Consider the following 17,273-nt stretch of genomic DNA (forward strand, 5'->3'; position numbering starts at 1 on the left):
TGAATAGCACGAGTTTCGAAGCGGCCCGTGTCGAAATAGCGGGGTAATTATTGATGAAAGCGAAGAAGAGATGGCAAAGGGTCGTTAGCGTGCAGCTCAAACAACCAACAACCTGGAACTCTGTTGGAATCATAAGATATGGTCTAAGGTACTAATATCAACTGCCCAGATTCCGAAAGATAAATCAGTTCATTCATTCATCTAGAAATGCTTTATGTACGCTTTGAAATATCCTAAATGGTTCTGCCCCCATCTACATCCAGATTCACTCCGGTGAGGAACTTACCCTCCTCACTTGACAAGAAAAGCACTGAATTGGCCACATCTTCAACTTCAGTTAGGCGGCCCAGTGGTACATTTCCGAGGAACTTCTCACGGTTCTTGGGTGTGTCAGGGACGCCAGCGAAGGACTCGAAGCTGAAAGTTCGCGATTAGCACTGATGAAACTTCACTTCCATAGGTATGAGGCTTACAGTCCTGTCCCACACAATAGAGGGCAGACCGAGTTCACCCGGATTTGGTGAGGGCCGAACTCTAGTGCCAGCCCTTTCGTAGCCTTTGAATAAATTAGATACACGAGTGAAGGAAAGAACTTCCAAATAGAGCTTACATTAGACACAGCCCCTTTGCTGGCATTATACCACACTAGACCCTGGCGAGGTCTGCTAGCGCCACAGCTAGAAATGTTGACGCAGATTCCTGCCTTTTGTTTCACGAAGATGGGAAACACGGATGAGACAGAGTGGAAGATTCCCAAACAGTTGACATCAAAACAACGAGCGTACTCCGCCTCTGTGACGTCTAATGTCGGCTTATTCTTATAGCTTGTTCCGGCATTGTTGATCAAAATATCAAGCTGGCCAAACTCTTTCAAGATCCGCTCGATAGCAGCATCCCAGTCGGCACGCTGAGTGACGTTCAGCTCTTGAGCGATGACAGAGCCAGCAGGGGTTGCAGAAATGACTGCATCAGCACCGGCAAGGTTGATGTCTCCAATGAGGACTTTGGCCCCTTCGTTCGCGAAGAGCTTTGCTATCGCGGCACCAAATCCTGAACATCCTCCTAGAAAGTTTGTCAGTACTGTTTGCTCCGGAGCCCTCAAAGGCATGCTAAATATCACCTACCAGTTACGAGAGCAACTTTTCCATAAAGGCGGCCGTTCTTAATGGTCATTGTGAAGATTAGTAAAGAGGCCAAGGTTGAAACAAAATATAATATTGGGATCGCAGTTGCTTAGCACTTCGACTTGTGAAATCGAATATGGATGAGTAGACGCGGATATCTTTATAATATTGAATATTCAAGCAAGCTATGCAAACTTGATCAAGGCAAACAGACTATGTGAGGGGTTGGCATAGGCTAGTCGGAGGGAACGTGGGGATCAATACTTTCGACGTGTAAATCATGCTCCCCACCCAAATATCCGATATGATGGATATGAATAATTTAGTCTGGCAACATACATTGAAGCTATTCAAACCGTGGTGAATACACCGCACGAATGTCCGAGAAACACGGAGTTTTGTGCGAGGACTTGTGGAGAACGAGGAAGGGTCGCTAGGGGCTCCCACATGAATTCATCCCAGAAATGACATCGCAATTAGTACTTGGTGTGATCTTCAGAGCTTGATGAGTGACGAGTTACTATAAATCTTAGCATGTCTTTGCTGTCAGTGCTCTGGGGAGATTCCGCATTCTCTCCTCTCAGCTTTCTGGGTCGAATCAGCAGGGTGTCCTTCTGTTGACCCTCGCGATGGCACCGCCATTCCGATTGTGAACGGCTTCCGCGGACGCCATCTTAATAGTCCGAATGATCTGGTCTTTGACTCAAACTCGAACACCTGGTTCACTGACCCTCCTTATGGCTGGTGCCAGGAATTCCCGGGCGTGCAGTCCCCCGAACTCCCAACGGCATCTATTTCTTCAACACAAAAACGAAAGCCCTTATTTCTGTCTCAAACTCAGTCGCCACCACCCCCAATGGCCTTACATTCTCTCCTGATGGATCGACTTTCTACGTTGCTGACTCTAACTCAGCCTCGGGCAAGCCCATGAGCCATTCTCCCTCCAGTTTGCTTAATGTGTGGGCCTTTGATGTCAAGGGCTCGATTTTAAGCAACCCACGGCTGGCTTATTCGACTGAGGCTGGTGGCCTGATGGACTTCAAGTGACGCACAAGGGATATCTGATGGTGGCAGCTTTGGGCGGGGTTGATGTCGTTGATGATACATCTGGGGCTCTTCTGGGCAAAATCAACACCCCTAATGATATTATCTTCAATTTGGAGAGAGTACCTCGTCCAGGAGATTATGGGATGTGGCTGTTAACGGGGCGGGACTTCATTTACAAGGTCTTAATCAAGGAGCAATAGTCTATGAAGTTAGTATGGCATCGCAGTTTTAGACTACACCTTCAATACACAACGGCAAATGAGAATTTCTTACCCCGGTCAACTGACATGCTCGCCATTTCGGAGAAATGAACATGCTGGAAAAATAAGATCACGTGGCGTGGCTATTGGCTGAATGGGATGACCATGAAGTCGGAGATGGTCGTGGGGAGAAAAAGCTTCCTCAGGATGTGGCGTTCTGGGGAATTGTGGAGTCGAAGCTTATTTCCCGGTCTAAAAACTATGGTATTATTACCGTTAGATCATCTGGAAGGCTTCTTCTGTCGAGTCCTGTAAATCATGAAAGGCATTGTACATGGAATAGTTTGTCATTGACAAATGAGACTTACAGATGAAAGTGTTTACAATTAGCTTTTTCCCTAGCCTAGGAAGACAAATGGGCGCCATGGTAAAGTAGGATGCGACTTTTTAGGTGATTATTTGGTAGTGTTTGGCACAGAAAGACTCGTCCGTAAGTTCTGGGGAGCCTAGCGGTGCTGGGCCTCTATATTGGGGATTATTCAAGGTACTAATCATTTTGACTGCCATTGCTCTTCCCAACCGTGAGTGTTTGATGCTGGACACGTTATTGGAGAAGTAAAGGTGCAAGGGTTTCGGCTTCGTCTCCGAGTAATTTAAAATTCTCCTATTTTTAGGAGAGCTAAGGTGAAATTTTGATATTCCCTGTACTCGGGTCTAGCTGTCGAAGGTGCCTCTAGGGCCCGGGCGACGAGCTTAGCTAAGCATGTAAAGGGCCTGAGTAGTCATTTTCATAGGTCTTCACATTCCATTTGAACACCTCCAGCGTTCCTCTCACAATATTCCCCGCATATATTGCAGAATATCATGCATTTGATAAAACATGGATTTACCAACTCCTGAAACGCCAGACTCGACGGGCAAAAGAAAACCCCGAACATGTCCTCACTGTAAGCGTCATTTTCGCCGCCACGAACACCTCCAACGGCACATTCGGATTCGTATGTCCACCCCAAATTATTTCAATGGAAGAAGCTAATTATTCTTAGATACGAATGAAAAGCCATACAGATGTACCTGTGGCGCTTCCTTCGGCCGGCGTGATCTATTGAAACGCCATGAGGACATTGGCCATTCTCCAACTCCTCCAACGCAGCAACCATCGCCTGTGACTGGTCATAGTAATCAGAGTCTCCCATCACCAGTGAATGATGCCTCCGCCGGTAATTCAAACACATCATTTTGGGGGCTTCCTGACCTCCAAGGAGCTGGTGTGTCCGCTCCAATTGATTCGCAGGGACAATTTTCAGGCTATCCATTTGAAGGTACATTTCCCCTGTCATTCCATGTGGAGCCTGAATCAAAATGCTTACTTGGGTAGGGGATTCATTGTTCAATGCCCAAGATCTTTTGGTTTTACAAGACTTGGAGTCCTTCAGTCATAATACAGGCCTCAACAATGAGTGGACTCTCCCCTCTGAGCCCAGCATCGTACAGATTCTTGCCGGGGAATCCAATATGCACCCTACTTATGTCGGAAGCGCCGGATATACGTTACAAGAACAACCTTCTTCGCAACCAGATCAGTCTCTTAGCCAGCTTCCCATTGAAAGAGAGTCAGTCGGTGGGTATCTCATCCCTATACCCAGAGATAAACTGACCATGTGATATTAGCCGAGTTTGGAGTTTTAACATTACCTATTCTGAGAATCACTGATGAACACCGGAATCGTCTTCTACGGGCTGTAAGTCAATCTGGTACGGCAGTGGCTGACGCTCTATTCCCATCATGTCATTCACTCACTCGATTTGTGAATGGATTCTTCGATGGTTTCTATCCTCATATGCCAGTCGTCCACATTCCGACATTTAGAGTGGATAACTGTGAGCCGGAAATTATCTTAGCCATGGCTGCGCTTGGTGCCCAGTATCGGCATGAGCATCGAAAAGCAGTCCTGCTATTTTATGCGGCGAAATCAACCTTAAAACACCGTGAAACGCAAAACGGCTGTGAAGGTTTATCCGAGAGAGAATTGATGCTTCAGACACGGTGTGCTTTTTACCTGATTGCTTTTGCAACTTGGCAGCGTGAGCCCGACATTGTACGGGAAGCATTCAACCTTCAGAGCTTTGTCGCAAGGTGTGTCAGAGAGTGTCAACTAGAAGAGAGTACCCCAACTCTACAAGAAGATACAAATTGGCACTCATGGGTACAAGAGGAATCCGACAGAAGAGTCAAGCTATTCTCTTTCGCGCTCCTCAATCTACATGGCATAGCATTCAGTACTCCGCCAGTCCTATTGAGCGACGAAATCCATCTCCGCCTTCCATGCAGCTGCTTCGAATGGATTGCCCCGAATCAGCACAAATGGTCAATGGTGCACAAGCTAGACAATGCACAACAAATGCATTTCCAAGAGGCCCTCTCACAACTAATGAAATCTCCCAGCGACACCCAGGCATTAAACTCCCAACCTGTACCATCCCCTTTGGCAAACTACATTCTTCTACATGCCTTAATCCAGAGAATTACACTTGTGCAGCAAGCATTTGGCTCATACAATGATGCGAATGACACCTTACTCAATGGCCAAAAAGAGGTCATCCGGTAAGATAATCGAAGTGAGGCACCAATCTAATACGCTAATACCCTCCACAGAAACGCCCTCCACGCGTGGACATCCCAATGGCAACGAGCCCCCGAATCAAGCCTCGACCCCCGCAATCCCAACGGCCCAGTCACATTCACCTCCACGGCATTACTGGGACTAGCGTACGTCCGACTCGCTCTAAACATAGGGCCATACAAAATCCTCGGGTCTCGAGATCCACAGCAAATCGCAAACAGACTCCTACAGATGCCAAAACTACCCGCTGGTCCCCATTTACTGCCTGCAATCTTGCATGCGACTCATGCGTTGAGTATACCAGTTAAGCTGGGCGTCAATTTCGTTGCGAGGAGCCATGCATTCGTGTGGAGTATTCAGCATTCACTTTGTGGATTGGAATTTGCGATTTTCCTTAGTAAATGGCTGTTTTGTATTTCTGACTGTCAGAAAAGGAGACCGCTTGATGGTATGTGCTTTCTCCCAATAAGTCAGGCTGAGATATGCTAACATTTTGTTATAGAGCATGAGAGTCGCTTGATTAGCTGGATCGGGGATATTGTTGAAGAAGGGAGAACGTCGGGAGATGAAGATTTGTGGTCTAGGCCTACGTTGTCATCGAATTGTGTTTATCTGGGCTCCGCTGTGGTGAAGCTTTGGGCGCGATTGATCCGAGGAAATGAACAATGGGCGATATTGAAGGTTATTGGGGAGGGACTTGATATATATGCTGATACATGCGAGCAAAGATTTGCTAGTTCTCTGAAAGATCAATGAATATATTGCTAATATTGGTATCAGCCCTTTGAACGGGAATATACACAACGGGTAGAATGGCTATAGAAACGTCTATGGATAGCAATCAATGCATAAAGAAACATCTATAGGGTCTAGCTAAAAGAACACTGCAAAATCACCACTTAGATACAAACTTCGATCTGAGCCTCAGCGCCTCTCCGTAGTTATAAAGCACATAGATCCCAACCACGCACCCAATAGTCAAACCAGCCAACAAGCTGCAACCAGGCCCAATACCCAAGTTCTCATAGAGAGGCTTGGAGAAGATAACAGCCCCACAAGCAAAAGCACTCCGCGTAAAATCAGTCGCCGCAAACACACTAGCAGCATACTGAGGATAACATGCTGGGATATACAGAAAAACACACTGCATCAAGATAAACACACTAGCCGGATAAATGACAATACCAATAGTCGGAACGATCCAATGTACATTCGGATTGGCAGCCCAACCAAAAAGAAAAAGACCAATAGCCGGTCCAAAGCACGCAAACAGAGCTGGAACCAAGACGTCTTCAGGTTTCCGGACACCCCCTTCTTTGGCCTTGGGGACGAAGATCTTGTGGATGTAAACATTGTAGATCACAAACGAAATCACCGTCCCGACGACAATGGCTAGGAAGGCAAGTCCCATTTCGCCGAGGTTGAATCCGTATATGCCTTGGTAGACAATTGGGAATGCCTCGAAGAAGGAGTAATAGATACCATAAGTCAAAGATGTATAGCAATTCAAGAACAGAATTGCTGGATCAAGGAAAGTGATCTTCGCAGGGATCAGCAAGGACTCCTGTACGATCTCGTAAAAAGAAACGCCTGCCTGGACAATATCAGCACCAGTCCTGTACTCATGGGTATGATCTGTATCCATGCTCTCCAAACGGCGTGCGCGTCGATGCAGAATAGTAGCAGAACTAGTCTCAGGCAGTACCAAAAGAAGAACGAGGATCGGACCAGCAGCAATCAAAATTTCCCACATTGAGAATCGCCAACCAAGCACTGGGACTGCGAAGCCCGAGATTAAAATGCCAATAGCAGGAGCGCAGAAAACGCAGAAAACCCACGTTGTCATTGCGTGGGGGAGCACGTCTGATGAGTAGATATCCGCAATTGAGGCGCCTCCGGTAGCTAGACATGGACTCCCGAAGAATCCTTGGAGGAAGCGTAGGAAGTAGAACCCGATTGCGTTTGGTGCTATTGCTGTTGGGATACTGATTATGCAGAAGAGGACGAAGGAGACAACGTAGGGGAGGTTTCGACCTATGCGAGGGATCTCACTCAGAGGGCTGAAGAATAGAGGGCCGGCTCCGTATCCTAAGCTGTGCTAGAAGTTAGCAAGATGATATCTGGTGGTTTCAAAACCTTGACATACACGTATAGAGCAAGTCCAAGGGCGGCTTCTGCATTGTTCACGCCGAATTCTTCAATAAAGGCGTTTTCACTTGGGGTATAGATTGGTGCTGACATGTAAACCACGAAGCTATATGCACCAATAACGAAGAGAACAAAGGCCTTTTTAATTGGTGACCAGTTATGAGGATTTTCCTCGTCGTCAGGAGACCATTCGACTCGAATGGTCTTCTCATCCTGAAGGGCTTTGTTGTCGAAGCAATGCCAGTGGGGGTGCTCTTCGTTGTATTTCAAGCAGGAGATTTTGCAGAATTGGCGTAAAGATTGTCCCACAAAGCTGTCACGCAGCCATTGAAGAGGCATCTTGGGCAAGTTAGGGTTACAATTGATTCGCCTGCAAACTGTCAAATTTAACTTGCAATACACTAAGTCTATTCAACCCGTCGAATTGATTTTATACAAGAGTTTACACATTATTAATTCTAAGGCATATTTGTCACTCAGCTCTTGCAGTTTTTGCAGTGAAAGGTCTCCGATTATGTGTGGAGGTGGTCGTTGGAGGTGGTTGAATCACTTAGACGGTCGATCTTGGAACACCTCCACAACATACCCCAACACGCCTCCAACGCATCTCCACACGCCACTGAGAAGTATACAAGCATCCAATTTTCTTGGTTTACCATCAATCCACTTTACTATATACCTAGCATCCCGGAGGGTATATACCATCCGAACTTCATATGTCCTCAGACCCTACCTACCTACCGTCCATCCAATCCAACCAACCCCAAACATGTCTTCCAAACTATTCGAACCCCTCCAAGTCGGCCACGCAGCCTTAAACCACCGAGTAATAATGGCGCCCCTGACTCGCCTACGCGCCGATGAGGATCATACCCCACTCCCGTTCTCAAAAACATACTACGAGCAACGCGCCTCAGTACCAGGAACAATGATCATAGCTGAAGCGACCCTAATCTCCCCGTCCAGCGGCGGAATCCCCAACGGGCCAGGAATCTACACGGAATCCCACATCCAAGCCTGGAAAGAGATTACAGACGCTGTGCACGCCAAGGGCAGTTATATCTTCTGCCAATTGATCGCGCTTGGCCGGGCCGCGGATCCAAGTACATTGCAGAAGGAGGGCGGGTATGAGGTGCTCGCTCCGAGCCCTATCGCCATGGAAGCTGGGATGCCTGTGCCGAATGAGTTGAGCGAGGAACAGATCCGGAGTATTATTGGGGATTTCGGTGTCGCCGCGAAGAATGCCATTCGGGCTGGGTTTGATGGGGTTGAGGTTCATGGTGCTAATGGGTATCTTGTTGATCAGTTCTTGCAAGATGTGTCGAATCAACGGACGGATGGATGGGGTGGGAATGTTCCGAATCGCGCGAGATTCGGTTTGGAGGTTGCTAAGGAGTTGGTTGAAGTTGTTGGGGCTGACCGTGTTGGATTCCGTCTTAGTCCGTGGAATACATGGCAGGGGATGAAGATGGTTGATCCTGTTGCTCAGTTTGAATATCTTGTTGAGCGGTTGAAGGAGCTTAAGCTCGCATATCTTCATCTGATTGAGTCTCGTGTGATCAACAATGTGGACTGTGAGAAGACTGAGGGGATTGATTTCCTTTTGGATATTTGGGGGAAGACATCTCCTGTTCTTGTTGCCGGTGGGTATAAGCCGGAGAATGTCGATGTTGCTTTTGATGAGTACAAGGGCAATGATGTTGCTGTTGTGTTTGGCCGGCATTTCCTTTCGAACCCTGATTTACCCTTCCGTCTGAAACATCAGCTTCCACTCAATCGGTATGACCGGGATAGTTTCTATGCGGCTATGCAAGAAGCCGGGTATGCGGATTATCCATTCAGTCCGGAGTTTTTGGAGAGGGGGACGTTGAGTGTGTGCTGAGTCTCTGCGTTTTGTATAGACCTAGGCAAAGGAATATAAATAGCCAAGAATGCGATGTCATGGTTAGCTCTCCAACTTGACTACAAAAGATAAAAAAGAAAGAGCCAATTCATTGAAATTCTTAAAGAATACTCCTATGGACTGCTATATAGCATAACGTGGCCGAAACGTGGACGCACAGGCCAGAAGTACTCGACCAAAACACCAAACAGGGGGCCAAAAATAGCGACGGGAGGCAAGCGGTAAACATGACTTCAAATAAAGTCCCTGATGAATATCAAATAGATGATATTGTTGCCCAACAGTCCAATGTCGACCTGGCAGATTGTGGGTATTTAAGAGCCACCGAGCCAAATACGTAACCATACATAGACAAAGCCCCTCACTCTTTCCGGGGGAATCCGTCCTAGCGCCGACTGTGCCTCGTTGCCAAGGCAAGGGAAAAATGCACCAGCAGTGCGGACGAGGCAACTATTCGAGACTGTCAGCGCCAATTCTGGGTAGAGTCGACGATCTCTACGTCATGGAGACCATCAATAGTGCGACTCTGCAGGAGAGCGAGTTAGGCCAGCCGTCAGCAATGTCAGCGTGGCGATGTGTACTCTATGTTATGCCTTACTCGCGGATTTCAGAGAGAATAATAAACATCGTATTATACTTTACACCTTGACAGGATATTCAATGATGACCAAGTCCCTTGAGTCTAGAACCCTAGAATCCCTGTGGATTCCAAAAACAACCCTGTGCAGGATGTGTACGTACCCGGCCAAATTCCAGAACATGCGACCCTTGTCAGGGCTAGGGTTAAGAGACTGCGAACTTTTAGGCCGTTTTAGGTCCGGCTGTGTCGGCTTCTTTGACTGGGGCTGGAAGGCCCGGCGCTAGGGCTAATAAATCATCCCACGTGAGAATTTGCCATTCAAAAAATAGTAAACATAGGTAGTAGTCGAGGGTAGCATTTGAATGTCATACATGTACTTACAGCACACAGTGCATATACTCTGTACAGGACACTAACGTACGGAGAGTGGGAAGATCAGAAGATCTCCAGGGCTGGTTTGTTACTAAATATGGGACTATTATGGGCCCGGAAGCGAGGGGTCACCCTCAGAGTTTTCTATACAAGGTATAGTGATTCTATGATTTTCTCATGATTGTTCATATGTATGTTATGCAATTCCCAAAATTCGCCTCTGCAATTTCCTAAATCCCTCAATCCTCAATCCCCGATGGAAAGGAGCAAATTGTCCAGGCGACAACGGCGCGTGTCTATTGAAAGCCCCAGCCAATCAGAACTGCAGATCTCTCGGCGCTTGTGCTAGTCTGAGACTAGTGTAACCCAATCTGGCCTAGTGTGATTGATGTGTTTCCAAAGGTTCGCTTGGACTCCTTTTTCATTCCTGCTTATCCTTTTGACACTTCGACTTTCGACTCACATCTTGACTTTGGTCATATTCCCTCGTTTTGTTCATCATGCGTCTCTCCAGCCTCTCGTTCATCGTCCACGCTCTGCTGTTGACTGCTGTCGCAGCCCAGAGTGGTGGTGTCTCTGATATCCTAAATCTCACCAGTGAGACCTCTTCGTCCAGCTCTGCTGAACCTACATCGACGTCTTCATCATCGACCTCGACTTCCTCCACTTCCACTGAGCCCACTACTACCAGCCAGCACACTACTTCTTCGACTTCCTCCACTTCCAACACCCCGTCAGCAGAGCCTACCACTGCCGCTGACCCGACCACATCGTCTTCTTCCTCTTCCTCTACTTCGTCAACCTCGTCCAACAATGAAGCTGCCACTACCAGTGCTGGCAGCAGCACCACCGAGCCTCCCTCCACCACCCAGACTCCTGTCGTGAAGACCATCACCTCGTACGAGACCCGAAGCGGATCCACGGTGGCCAACGTGATGACCACCACTTCCACTCCCGTTTCCGATGCCACCTCGCCTTCTCTCAACAGCGACAAGAGCTCCGGCTCCAGCGGTGTCTCTTCCTCCGACAAGAAGATCATCATCGGTGTTGTGGTCGGTGTCGGTGGTGCCATCCTGATCGGTGCCCTCGGTCTCGTCTTCTGGAGAATCCACAAGAAGCGCAACGAGCAGTTCGGCGACGAGGATGATCTGATGGGCGGTACCGCTGTTGGCTCCGGACCTCGCGAGAAGGCTCCCAGCCCTGCCGGTAACACCCCCTTCAAGAACACACTGGACCAGTACCATAACCCTGGCCCTGTCAACGCGGCATCCAACTTCTAAGCCGCGGAATTGACACTTTCAGTGTAAAACTTGTACGATCATCATGCAATTTACAGGCGCTATGGATAGGCGAGGGCACGGTTGCTTCTTTCTTTCGGTTGCGGACTTATTTTTATCATTTTTAGGCGTATTTCGCCTGGTCTCTCTTTCATAGATTGGACATTTGCACATTCATTGAGCGTTCCAGCAACCATCACATTCCTTTCGATCGCATCTCTCGATCCTCGACTGATAAAATCTGGCACTACTTTACGGGTTCTACCCGTCTCTTTTGATTCCCCGTGTCGAAGCGCTTGGTTTATCTGTGATTAAGTTCATTCTGTCTCGACAATCTTTTCTTTCTGGAGCATTGGACGCTGTATAGTGTATCTAGACGCCAAGTGCAAAGGCCTTTTTCAACCTTATGTATGTAATTTGAGACAAATGGATTAATCATAACAGATATACCCTCTTTACTCCGTATATGAATTAAATTAACACTAAATTAATTAACTTGAGCCTAATCAACGTAGATCGTTGGATCAGATCGGTCCAAACCGAAGCTTCACGTGACGCATTCCAGCACGCGTCTTACACGCGAGATACATGCAGTACATGTCTCCCAGCCTACCAATTTCATATCAATTCGCTCTCACCATATCCTCTTGATCCAATACTCCACGATAATCCACAACATACACTCATCAATCCCAAACCTCAACCCAACTCAACCCTAATCAACCACTGACGCAACCCTTCCGCATCCGAACGGATCCAACCTCAAAATGTTCGCCCACCCACCCTCAACACCATTCCGCCAAACAGGCTATTACACTCCAGCCCGACCATCCCCCCTAGGCCAACGTAGCACGAACATCTCCACGCCCCCATGGATAATGTCACCGACGCGAAGTGGCGCGCCTAAACCAAGCGCCATGGACGAGAACGCGAACACCACCAACGCGAACAATACAAATGCATTCCTCGATTCCTCACCCATAACCACTTCCTTCCAACCCTTCAACATCCAAAGCGAACCAATAACCCGCCACAAAAACAACCACCAGTCGCCCATAACCTTCAACGCCCCAACCTCAACCTCCAACACACCTTTCACCTCCAACAACCCCTTCACCTTCCCAGCCAACACAAATACATCCCCCTCACCCCTCTCACCAACAACACCAACACGCACAAGCTCAAAACCAAAATTCGAAGCGCGCTACGCCTCAACCATCGCCAACCCGCTCAAAAACGCCCCCTCCCTCGCCCGCAGCAAAACGCGCAAAATGTTCCTGAATCGCGTGCGCAATGAGCGTGACAGCGGCCGTTTCGAGGCACGCGGTGAGCAGATGATGCGCATGGAGTGTCTCGCTGATCGGCGGCGGTGGGAGGAGAGTATGGCTGCTGATGGGGAGGTTATGGGGTTAGAGTTTGATGGGGAGTTTGAGGGGGAGGGGGAGGATGATATGCTTCCTGACGAAGCTGATGCATTGGATGAATTCATTTCTCAAGAGGAGGCGATGGAGATGGCGTTGAGGGAGACACAGGGTGTTGCTGCTCCTCTGCTTGGACGGGTCGATTCGTTGAGGGGGGATGGGTCTCGTGTTCCGTTTAGTGACGATGAGTATGATGATATCTTTATGGGATTGTCGGATTCTCAGTTTGGGAATGGGCCTCAGGATATGGATATGTCGTGAGAAGGGCGAGGTATTGATCTTATTGTTTGAGTTTATGGTTATGCATAGCATGGCATTGCGTGGCGTTCTTTGGGATATGGGATGGGATGGGAACTGTGAGCAATTCGGTCTGCATGTAAATAAGGGTATCGACAAGAGTTGTGTATATGTACAGTACAGATCCGGAGAACAAGCATGACAAGTTCAACTTCAACTTCAAGCCACCTCTCCAATCTTCATTCATATCCACATCCACATCCACAATTAGATCACTGCTGCGGGCAATCTGGCATACCAGGGGCTCCAGCAGCACCAGCACCAAGCCCACCTAGATCCTCCATAAGAGGATTCGAAACAAGCTCCTCAGGCGGACTACCAGCAGCTTGCATCTACACCCAACCCAATAGTCAGCAATCAATCCAAAGAAACCCGTCACCACATAGAAGAAATCAAAACTCACCTCCTGCATCCTCTCCCAAATATACTCCCGACACTTAGGATCATCATCCGAATAACCATTCTCCTCAAACTTCCCCACAATCTGCTTAACAACCTTCGCCTGAGTCTCATACCGTCCCATATCCTCCTCAGAAACCTTCCCCTCAGCTTTACTCTTAACAAGCCAAGGCCCAAACTTCCCATCAAGCTCCTTCATCGGCTCGTACAACATCTCCTTATTAGAAAGTTGCTCCATCATCCCCATAAACATCTTCGACAAATCCCCTTCGTCGCCTGCACCTGCTGCACCGGCTTCGACGGCTTTGAGTAGTTGCGCTAGCATATCGTCTGAGATGTCATCTTCTGAACTTGCCGCTGCGGTGGCTTTATCGCCTGATTCTTTCATTCGGCCCATTGTTCGTTTGATGGCGTCATTGAAGGATTCGGCGGGTTGGTCGGTTAGTTCTGTTGAGGCGGGTGAGGACTTGCTACCTTGAGCTGATCCGGATCCAGAGCCAGAGCCAGATCCGCCGAGACCTGCTGCCGCGGCCGCGGCAGCAAGACCTTCTGCTGATGCACCACCACCACCCTCCTCGGCCATAACATCCGCAAGCAGCTGCTTCAGGAAATCACCTGGTGGAATCCCGCTTTCTTCGAGTTGTTTAGCGAAGACGTCGGCGCCTTGGTCGACTGTTGCTTGGAAATCTGCTGGATTGCCAGCTCCAGCTCCAGCTCCCGGTGGTGCCCCGCCCCCGCCCATCATATTGGCCATCTCTGCTTCTAGTTGTTTGAGGAAGGCATCTTCATCAAAGTCTGCTGGTGCGACGCCCGTTGATTCATCAGGGTTTGCGGTTGATGATGGTGCGGGTGCGGGCGCTGGTGCTGGTGCTGGTTTTGGTTTGTGGAAGTCGTCTAGGACGTCTGTTTGGTTGTTAATTAGAATTCTGATATATACAGTGGGGTCAGAAGAGTGATTTACCATCTAACTCGTCAAAATCCGAGTCTTCATCATCGTCTACTTCTTTCTTCGGGACCACGGTCTCGGTTTTGGTTTCGGTCTGCGGCTTGACATCAACAGGCGCGGTTGTGGTCTGCTCTGTCTGCTCTGCCACGTCCTTAGGCTGGTCGCCCTGGGCAGGCGACACGTTCTCCATGACGAATAATGGCGGGTGTTAAGCAAGGGGTTGGTGAAACGGAGAGAAGCGTCGGGTCTGGAGATGTTCGCATGTGATGGGTTTGGCGGGGAACCGAACGGCAATGCCGATCGCCGAGGGTTAGCATGGCGTACGGAGTACAGTGCGAACAATAAACAATAAACAGATACTATAAGCCAATGTCAATTGGTATTGATTTCTATAGACTTGCAGTAGTGCTAGAGACAGAAATAGGAAACAAAAACAAGATCTACTTTGGATCTCGCAACTCAACCCGGACGATCTAGAGGGCCGAGCCAAGTCCCATGACTTGTTTGTTTGTCTGTTTGTCTGTTTTGTCTGTGTTTGTCTTCTATATTGCCTCGCTTACACCTACATGTACGCACCTATAAGTAGCAACAAGACTATGGCATCATAATTAAATGAGATCATCTTAGATGAACATCTGCAATGCGCCCGATCCCTCTTGGCAAATATCCCCGCACCAAAGTTGAGTTGCCGGCTGAAAATTCTGCACGTACATGTACCACCTGTAGGTGCGGAATCTTGGAAAGTCCGGGGAAGGGGACATCCCAGAGCCATTGGCCACGTAGGTGGGCGCGTGATTCTAGAAGGTCATGTGGTTAAGTTGGAGTAGGTACGGTGAGCCTAAGTAGCATAGAGCATACCTAGGGAGATGACTATTTGGGGGGCCCGGTATCGGCTATTCGGCCTCCTAATGGCCTGACACTTGGAACTCCGCGGGCAAATTTGCGCCTTGGTCGAAGTGGAGAAATGACCCCAAAGAGGCTAAAGAGAAGAGAAAAAAAGAAAAAGAAAGGAAAAATCCGTATAGGCGAGAGCCCCTCCCCTTCAGACTTTTCTGTTATTCAACTTAGTCAATCGTTTTACCTCACGGCTTTCTCTTCTTCCTATCTCTCTGTCTGCCTTTGAATTGTGGTTTCTTTTATGTCATTCTAACCGCCTAGACGCGCGTTTGTCGCCTTTTTTTATTTCCTTTTCCGCGGGGAAGCTGTGTCTGCGGGCCGCAGGCACAGGGTAGAATGGTCTCTGTCGAGAATGACATGGTGATGGACCCCATGCCCAAGCATGAACCCGGTCCAGATGGGTCAATCAGTTCAAGCGTGTCAACGCCAGACCCCGAAGCCGAAGTCTTGACTCAAGATGCGGCGCAAACACAGAAGAGGAAGGGAGGCAGGAAACCTGTACGTAACATCTTTGCAAACCTGGGGCCCCGCATTCCTCGATCATCTTTCCATGATGGCATCCATTGACTGACCTCCCTAGATCTATGCCACCTCGGAAGAGCGCAAACAGCGCAACCGCCAGGCCCAAGCCGCCTTCCGCGAGCGCAGGACAGAGTACATCCGCCAACTAGAGACAACCATCAAGCGCAATGAAGAATCGCTTCAAAGCCTCCAGCAAAGTCACCGCAGCGCCGCCGACGAATGCCTAATGCTGCGCTACAAAAACTCCCTGCTGGAGCGCATCCTCCTGGAAAAGGGCATCGACGTCCAAGCCGAGCTACGCCTCAAGACCGGAGCGCCGGGCGCTACCCCCAAAACAAACCCAATGCCACAGAAGAGCGCACCAGGTGCGCGCTCAACCCGACACCCAGCGGGCATCGCCTCCAAGCCCGAAGCCTTCGGCATCTCCCAGCGCGAAGGTGCCTACGGCGTCCCATCCCCCCAGTTCCAGGCCACACCCACCTCCCACGTCTCCTCCCCATCCCACGCCAAATCGCCAGGCTTCGGCTTCCAGGGCGCCATGTCCCCCGTCGAACAAGGAGGTCAGGGTCGTCCCCAGCTCCTCCCCCAACCACGGAGTTACAACCAGACCTCGCCGCCGGCGATTAGCATGCCGCAGACGGAACCCTCAGACGCCAAGTCATCGCGTATGGGCCCGCGCGGGGGACGCGTTGCTGCAGCATACTATCCCTCTCCTTTCCAGAAACATTACGACCAGCTCGGTAAGCATGCCAATCGTCCATTCCGGAGTCCTAAACTGACCTCCCAAGCAGAACAAGAATATGACGCCCAAGCCGACCTCGTCGACGACGAGCACGATGGCTCATCATCCTTCGTGCCAGGCTTCACGCCACAGTCCGTCGCCTCGGGCTCGCACATGTCTGGCTTCAACCAGTCAGGAGGCGAGAGCACACCCGGCGATTTCAATAATGCAAATCACCTACTCGGACAGTATGAGCCGATGCTGGATACAGATCCGTTCGGGTTGAGTGCTAGCATGCACTTCCCCACGCCATTCAACTACGAGCAGAATAACTCGCGGCAATGAATGGCCGATTTAAGAAAAATTGTCTCTTTTATTGTTTATTATTCTCCTCTTTTTTTCTCTTGTTCTATATTTCCCTCGAGATACATTTTTTTTCTTTGCTGTTGCTGTTCTCCATGTGGAATGGTAAATGGTTATCTCTATCTAAAAGTTTGATTTGAGCATTGCCCGGCGTTGTTGCGAGGGGTTTGATACCAATGTTCCTTTCTTCTGGTTTTCTGGGAGGTAACTTGATCGGTTATTATCTTTTACATGTGTTGTATATGAATATATGAGTCGATATTCACATCATCACCAATACTATCACCAACATCATCCCTTCCATTCTTATCCAAAGAAACGAAAGCTCCCAATCCTCAATCCTCAACCCTAATCCAACCCACACATCTCCCTCGGCCACCCCATTAACCCCAAAACCCCCTCATCCCCATCCGCACAAACAATCTCCAAGTA

The 17,273-nt window shown here is 48.9% G+C and overlaps 9 protein-coding genes across 9 annotated transcripts, besides 2 other annotated features; 6 read left to right on the forward strand and 3 right to left on the reverse strand.

The window, feature by feature from the left end:
* Nucleotides 1–143: 143 nt before the first annotated feature.
* Nucleotides 144–1,173, reverse strand: PENARI_c016G11463 (uncharacterized protein; the record flags this gene model as incomplete). Its single annotated transcript, XM_022634187.1, has 5 exons — nt 144–151; nt 287–417; nt 474–556; nt 611–1,062; nt 1,125–1,173. 5 exons carry the CDS (start codon nt 1,171–1,173, stop codon nt 144–146), a joined length of 723 nt encoding a protein of 240 aa, XP_022486206.1.
* Nucleotides 1,174–1,588: 415 nt separating this feature from the next.
* On the forward strand, nt 1,589–2,171 carry PENARI_c016G10205 (uncharacterized protein; the record flags this gene model as incomplete). Its single annotated transcript, XM_022634160.1, has 3 exons — nt 1,589–1,603; nt 1,675–1,804; nt 1,876–2,171. 3 exons carry the CDS (start codon nt 1,589–1,591, stop codon nt 2,169–2,171), a joined length of 441 nt encoding a protein of 146 aa, XP_022485983.1.
* Nucleotides 2,172–2,343: 172 nt separating this feature from the next.
* Nucleotides 2,344–2,372: a sequence feature (Short protein (PENARI_c016G10544, OGE50602.1) was converted to a misc_feature.).
* Nucleotides 2,373–2,444: 72 nt separating this feature from the next.
* Nucleotides 2,445–2,469: a sequence feature (Short protein (PENARI_c016G10544, OGE50602.1) was converted to a misc_feature.).
* Nucleotides 2,470–3,251: 782 nt separating this feature from the next.
* PENARI_c016G11813 (C2H2-type zinc finger protein) lies at nt 3,252–5,515 on the forward strand (the record flags this gene model as incomplete). Its single annotated transcript, XM_022634200.1, has 8 exons — nt 3,252–3,369; nt 3,418–3,693; nt 3,750–3,992; nt 4,043–4,508; nt 4,818–4,976; nt 5,028–5,141; nt 5,425–5,443; nt 5,498–5,515. 8 exons carry the CDS (start codon nt 3,252–3,254, stop codon nt 5,513–5,515), a joined length of 1,413 nt encoding a protein of 470 aa, XP_022486150.1.
* A 372-nt stretch (nt 5,516–5,887) lies between these two features.
* On the reverse strand, nt 5,888–7,482 carry PENARI_c016G03524 (MFS transporter; the record flags this gene model as incomplete). Its single annotated transcript, XM_022634005.1, has 2 exons — nt 5,888–7,088; nt 7,142–7,482. The coding sequence occupies 2 exons, from the start codon at nt 7,480–7,482 to the stop codon at nt 5,888–5,890; spliced, it is 1,542 nt and encodes a 513-aa protein (XP_022486124.1).
* Nucleotides 7,483–7,975: 493 nt separating this feature from the next.
* PENARI_c016G06207 (alkene reductase) lies at nt 7,976–9,025 on the forward strand (the record flags this gene model as incomplete). Its single annotated transcript, XM_022634072.1, has 1 exon — nt 7,976–9,025. One exon carries the CDS (start codon nt 7,976–7,978, stop codon nt 9,023–9,025), a length of 1,050 nt encoding a protein of 349 aa, XP_022485979.1.
* A 1,473-nt stretch (nt 9,026–10,498) lies between these two features.
* midA (putative cell wall protein) lies at nt 10,499–11,278 on the forward strand (the record flags this gene model as incomplete). Its single annotated transcript, XM_022634132.1, has 1 exon — nt 10,499–11,278. The coding sequence occupies one exon, from the start codon at nt 10,499–10,501 to the stop codon at nt 11,276–11,278; it is 780 nt and encodes a 259-aa protein (XP_022486031.1).
* A 764-nt stretch (nt 11,279–12,042) lies between these two features.
* Nucleotides 12,043–12,957, forward strand: PENARI_c016G01821 (uncharacterized protein; the record flags this gene model as incomplete). Its single annotated transcript, XM_022633970.1, has 1 exon — nt 12,043–12,957. One exon carries the CDS (start codon nt 12,043–12,045, stop codon nt 12,955–12,957), a length of 915 nt encoding a protein of 304 aa, XP_022486134.1.
* A 248-nt stretch (nt 12,958–13,205) lies between these two features.
* On the reverse strand, nt 13,206–14,528 carry pex19 (putative peroxisomal membrane protein receptor Pex19; the record flags this gene model as incomplete). Its single annotated transcript, XM_022633973.1, has 3 exons — nt 13,206–13,325; nt 13,397–14,295; nt 14,354–14,528. 3 exons carry the CDS (start codon nt 14,526–14,528, stop codon nt 13,206–13,208), a joined length of 1,194 nt encoding a protein of 397 aa, XP_022485972.1.
* Nucleotides 14,529–15,571: 1,043 nt separating this feature from the next.
* Nucleotides 15,572–16,823, forward strand: PENARI_c016G03623 (bZIP transcription factor; the record flags this gene model as incomplete). The annotated part of the gene is made up of 3 exons (XM_022634008.1): nt 15,572–15,733; nt 15,816–16,497; nt 16,549–16,823. The coding sequence occupies 3 exons, from the start codon at nt 15,572–15,574 to the stop codon at nt 16,821–16,823; spliced, it is 1,119 nt and encodes a 372-aa protein (XP_022486172.1).
* Between the last annotated feature and the right edge of the window lie 450 nt (nt 16,824–17,273).

Source organism: Penicillium arizonense, assembly GCF_001773325.1.
Source record: "Penicillium arizonense strain CBS 141311 chromosome Unknown PENARI_contig016, whole genome shotgun sequence".
Taxonomy (NCBI): Eukaryota; Fungi; Ascomycota; class Eurotiomycetes; order Eurotiales; family Aspergillaceae; genus Penicillium; species Penicillium arizonense.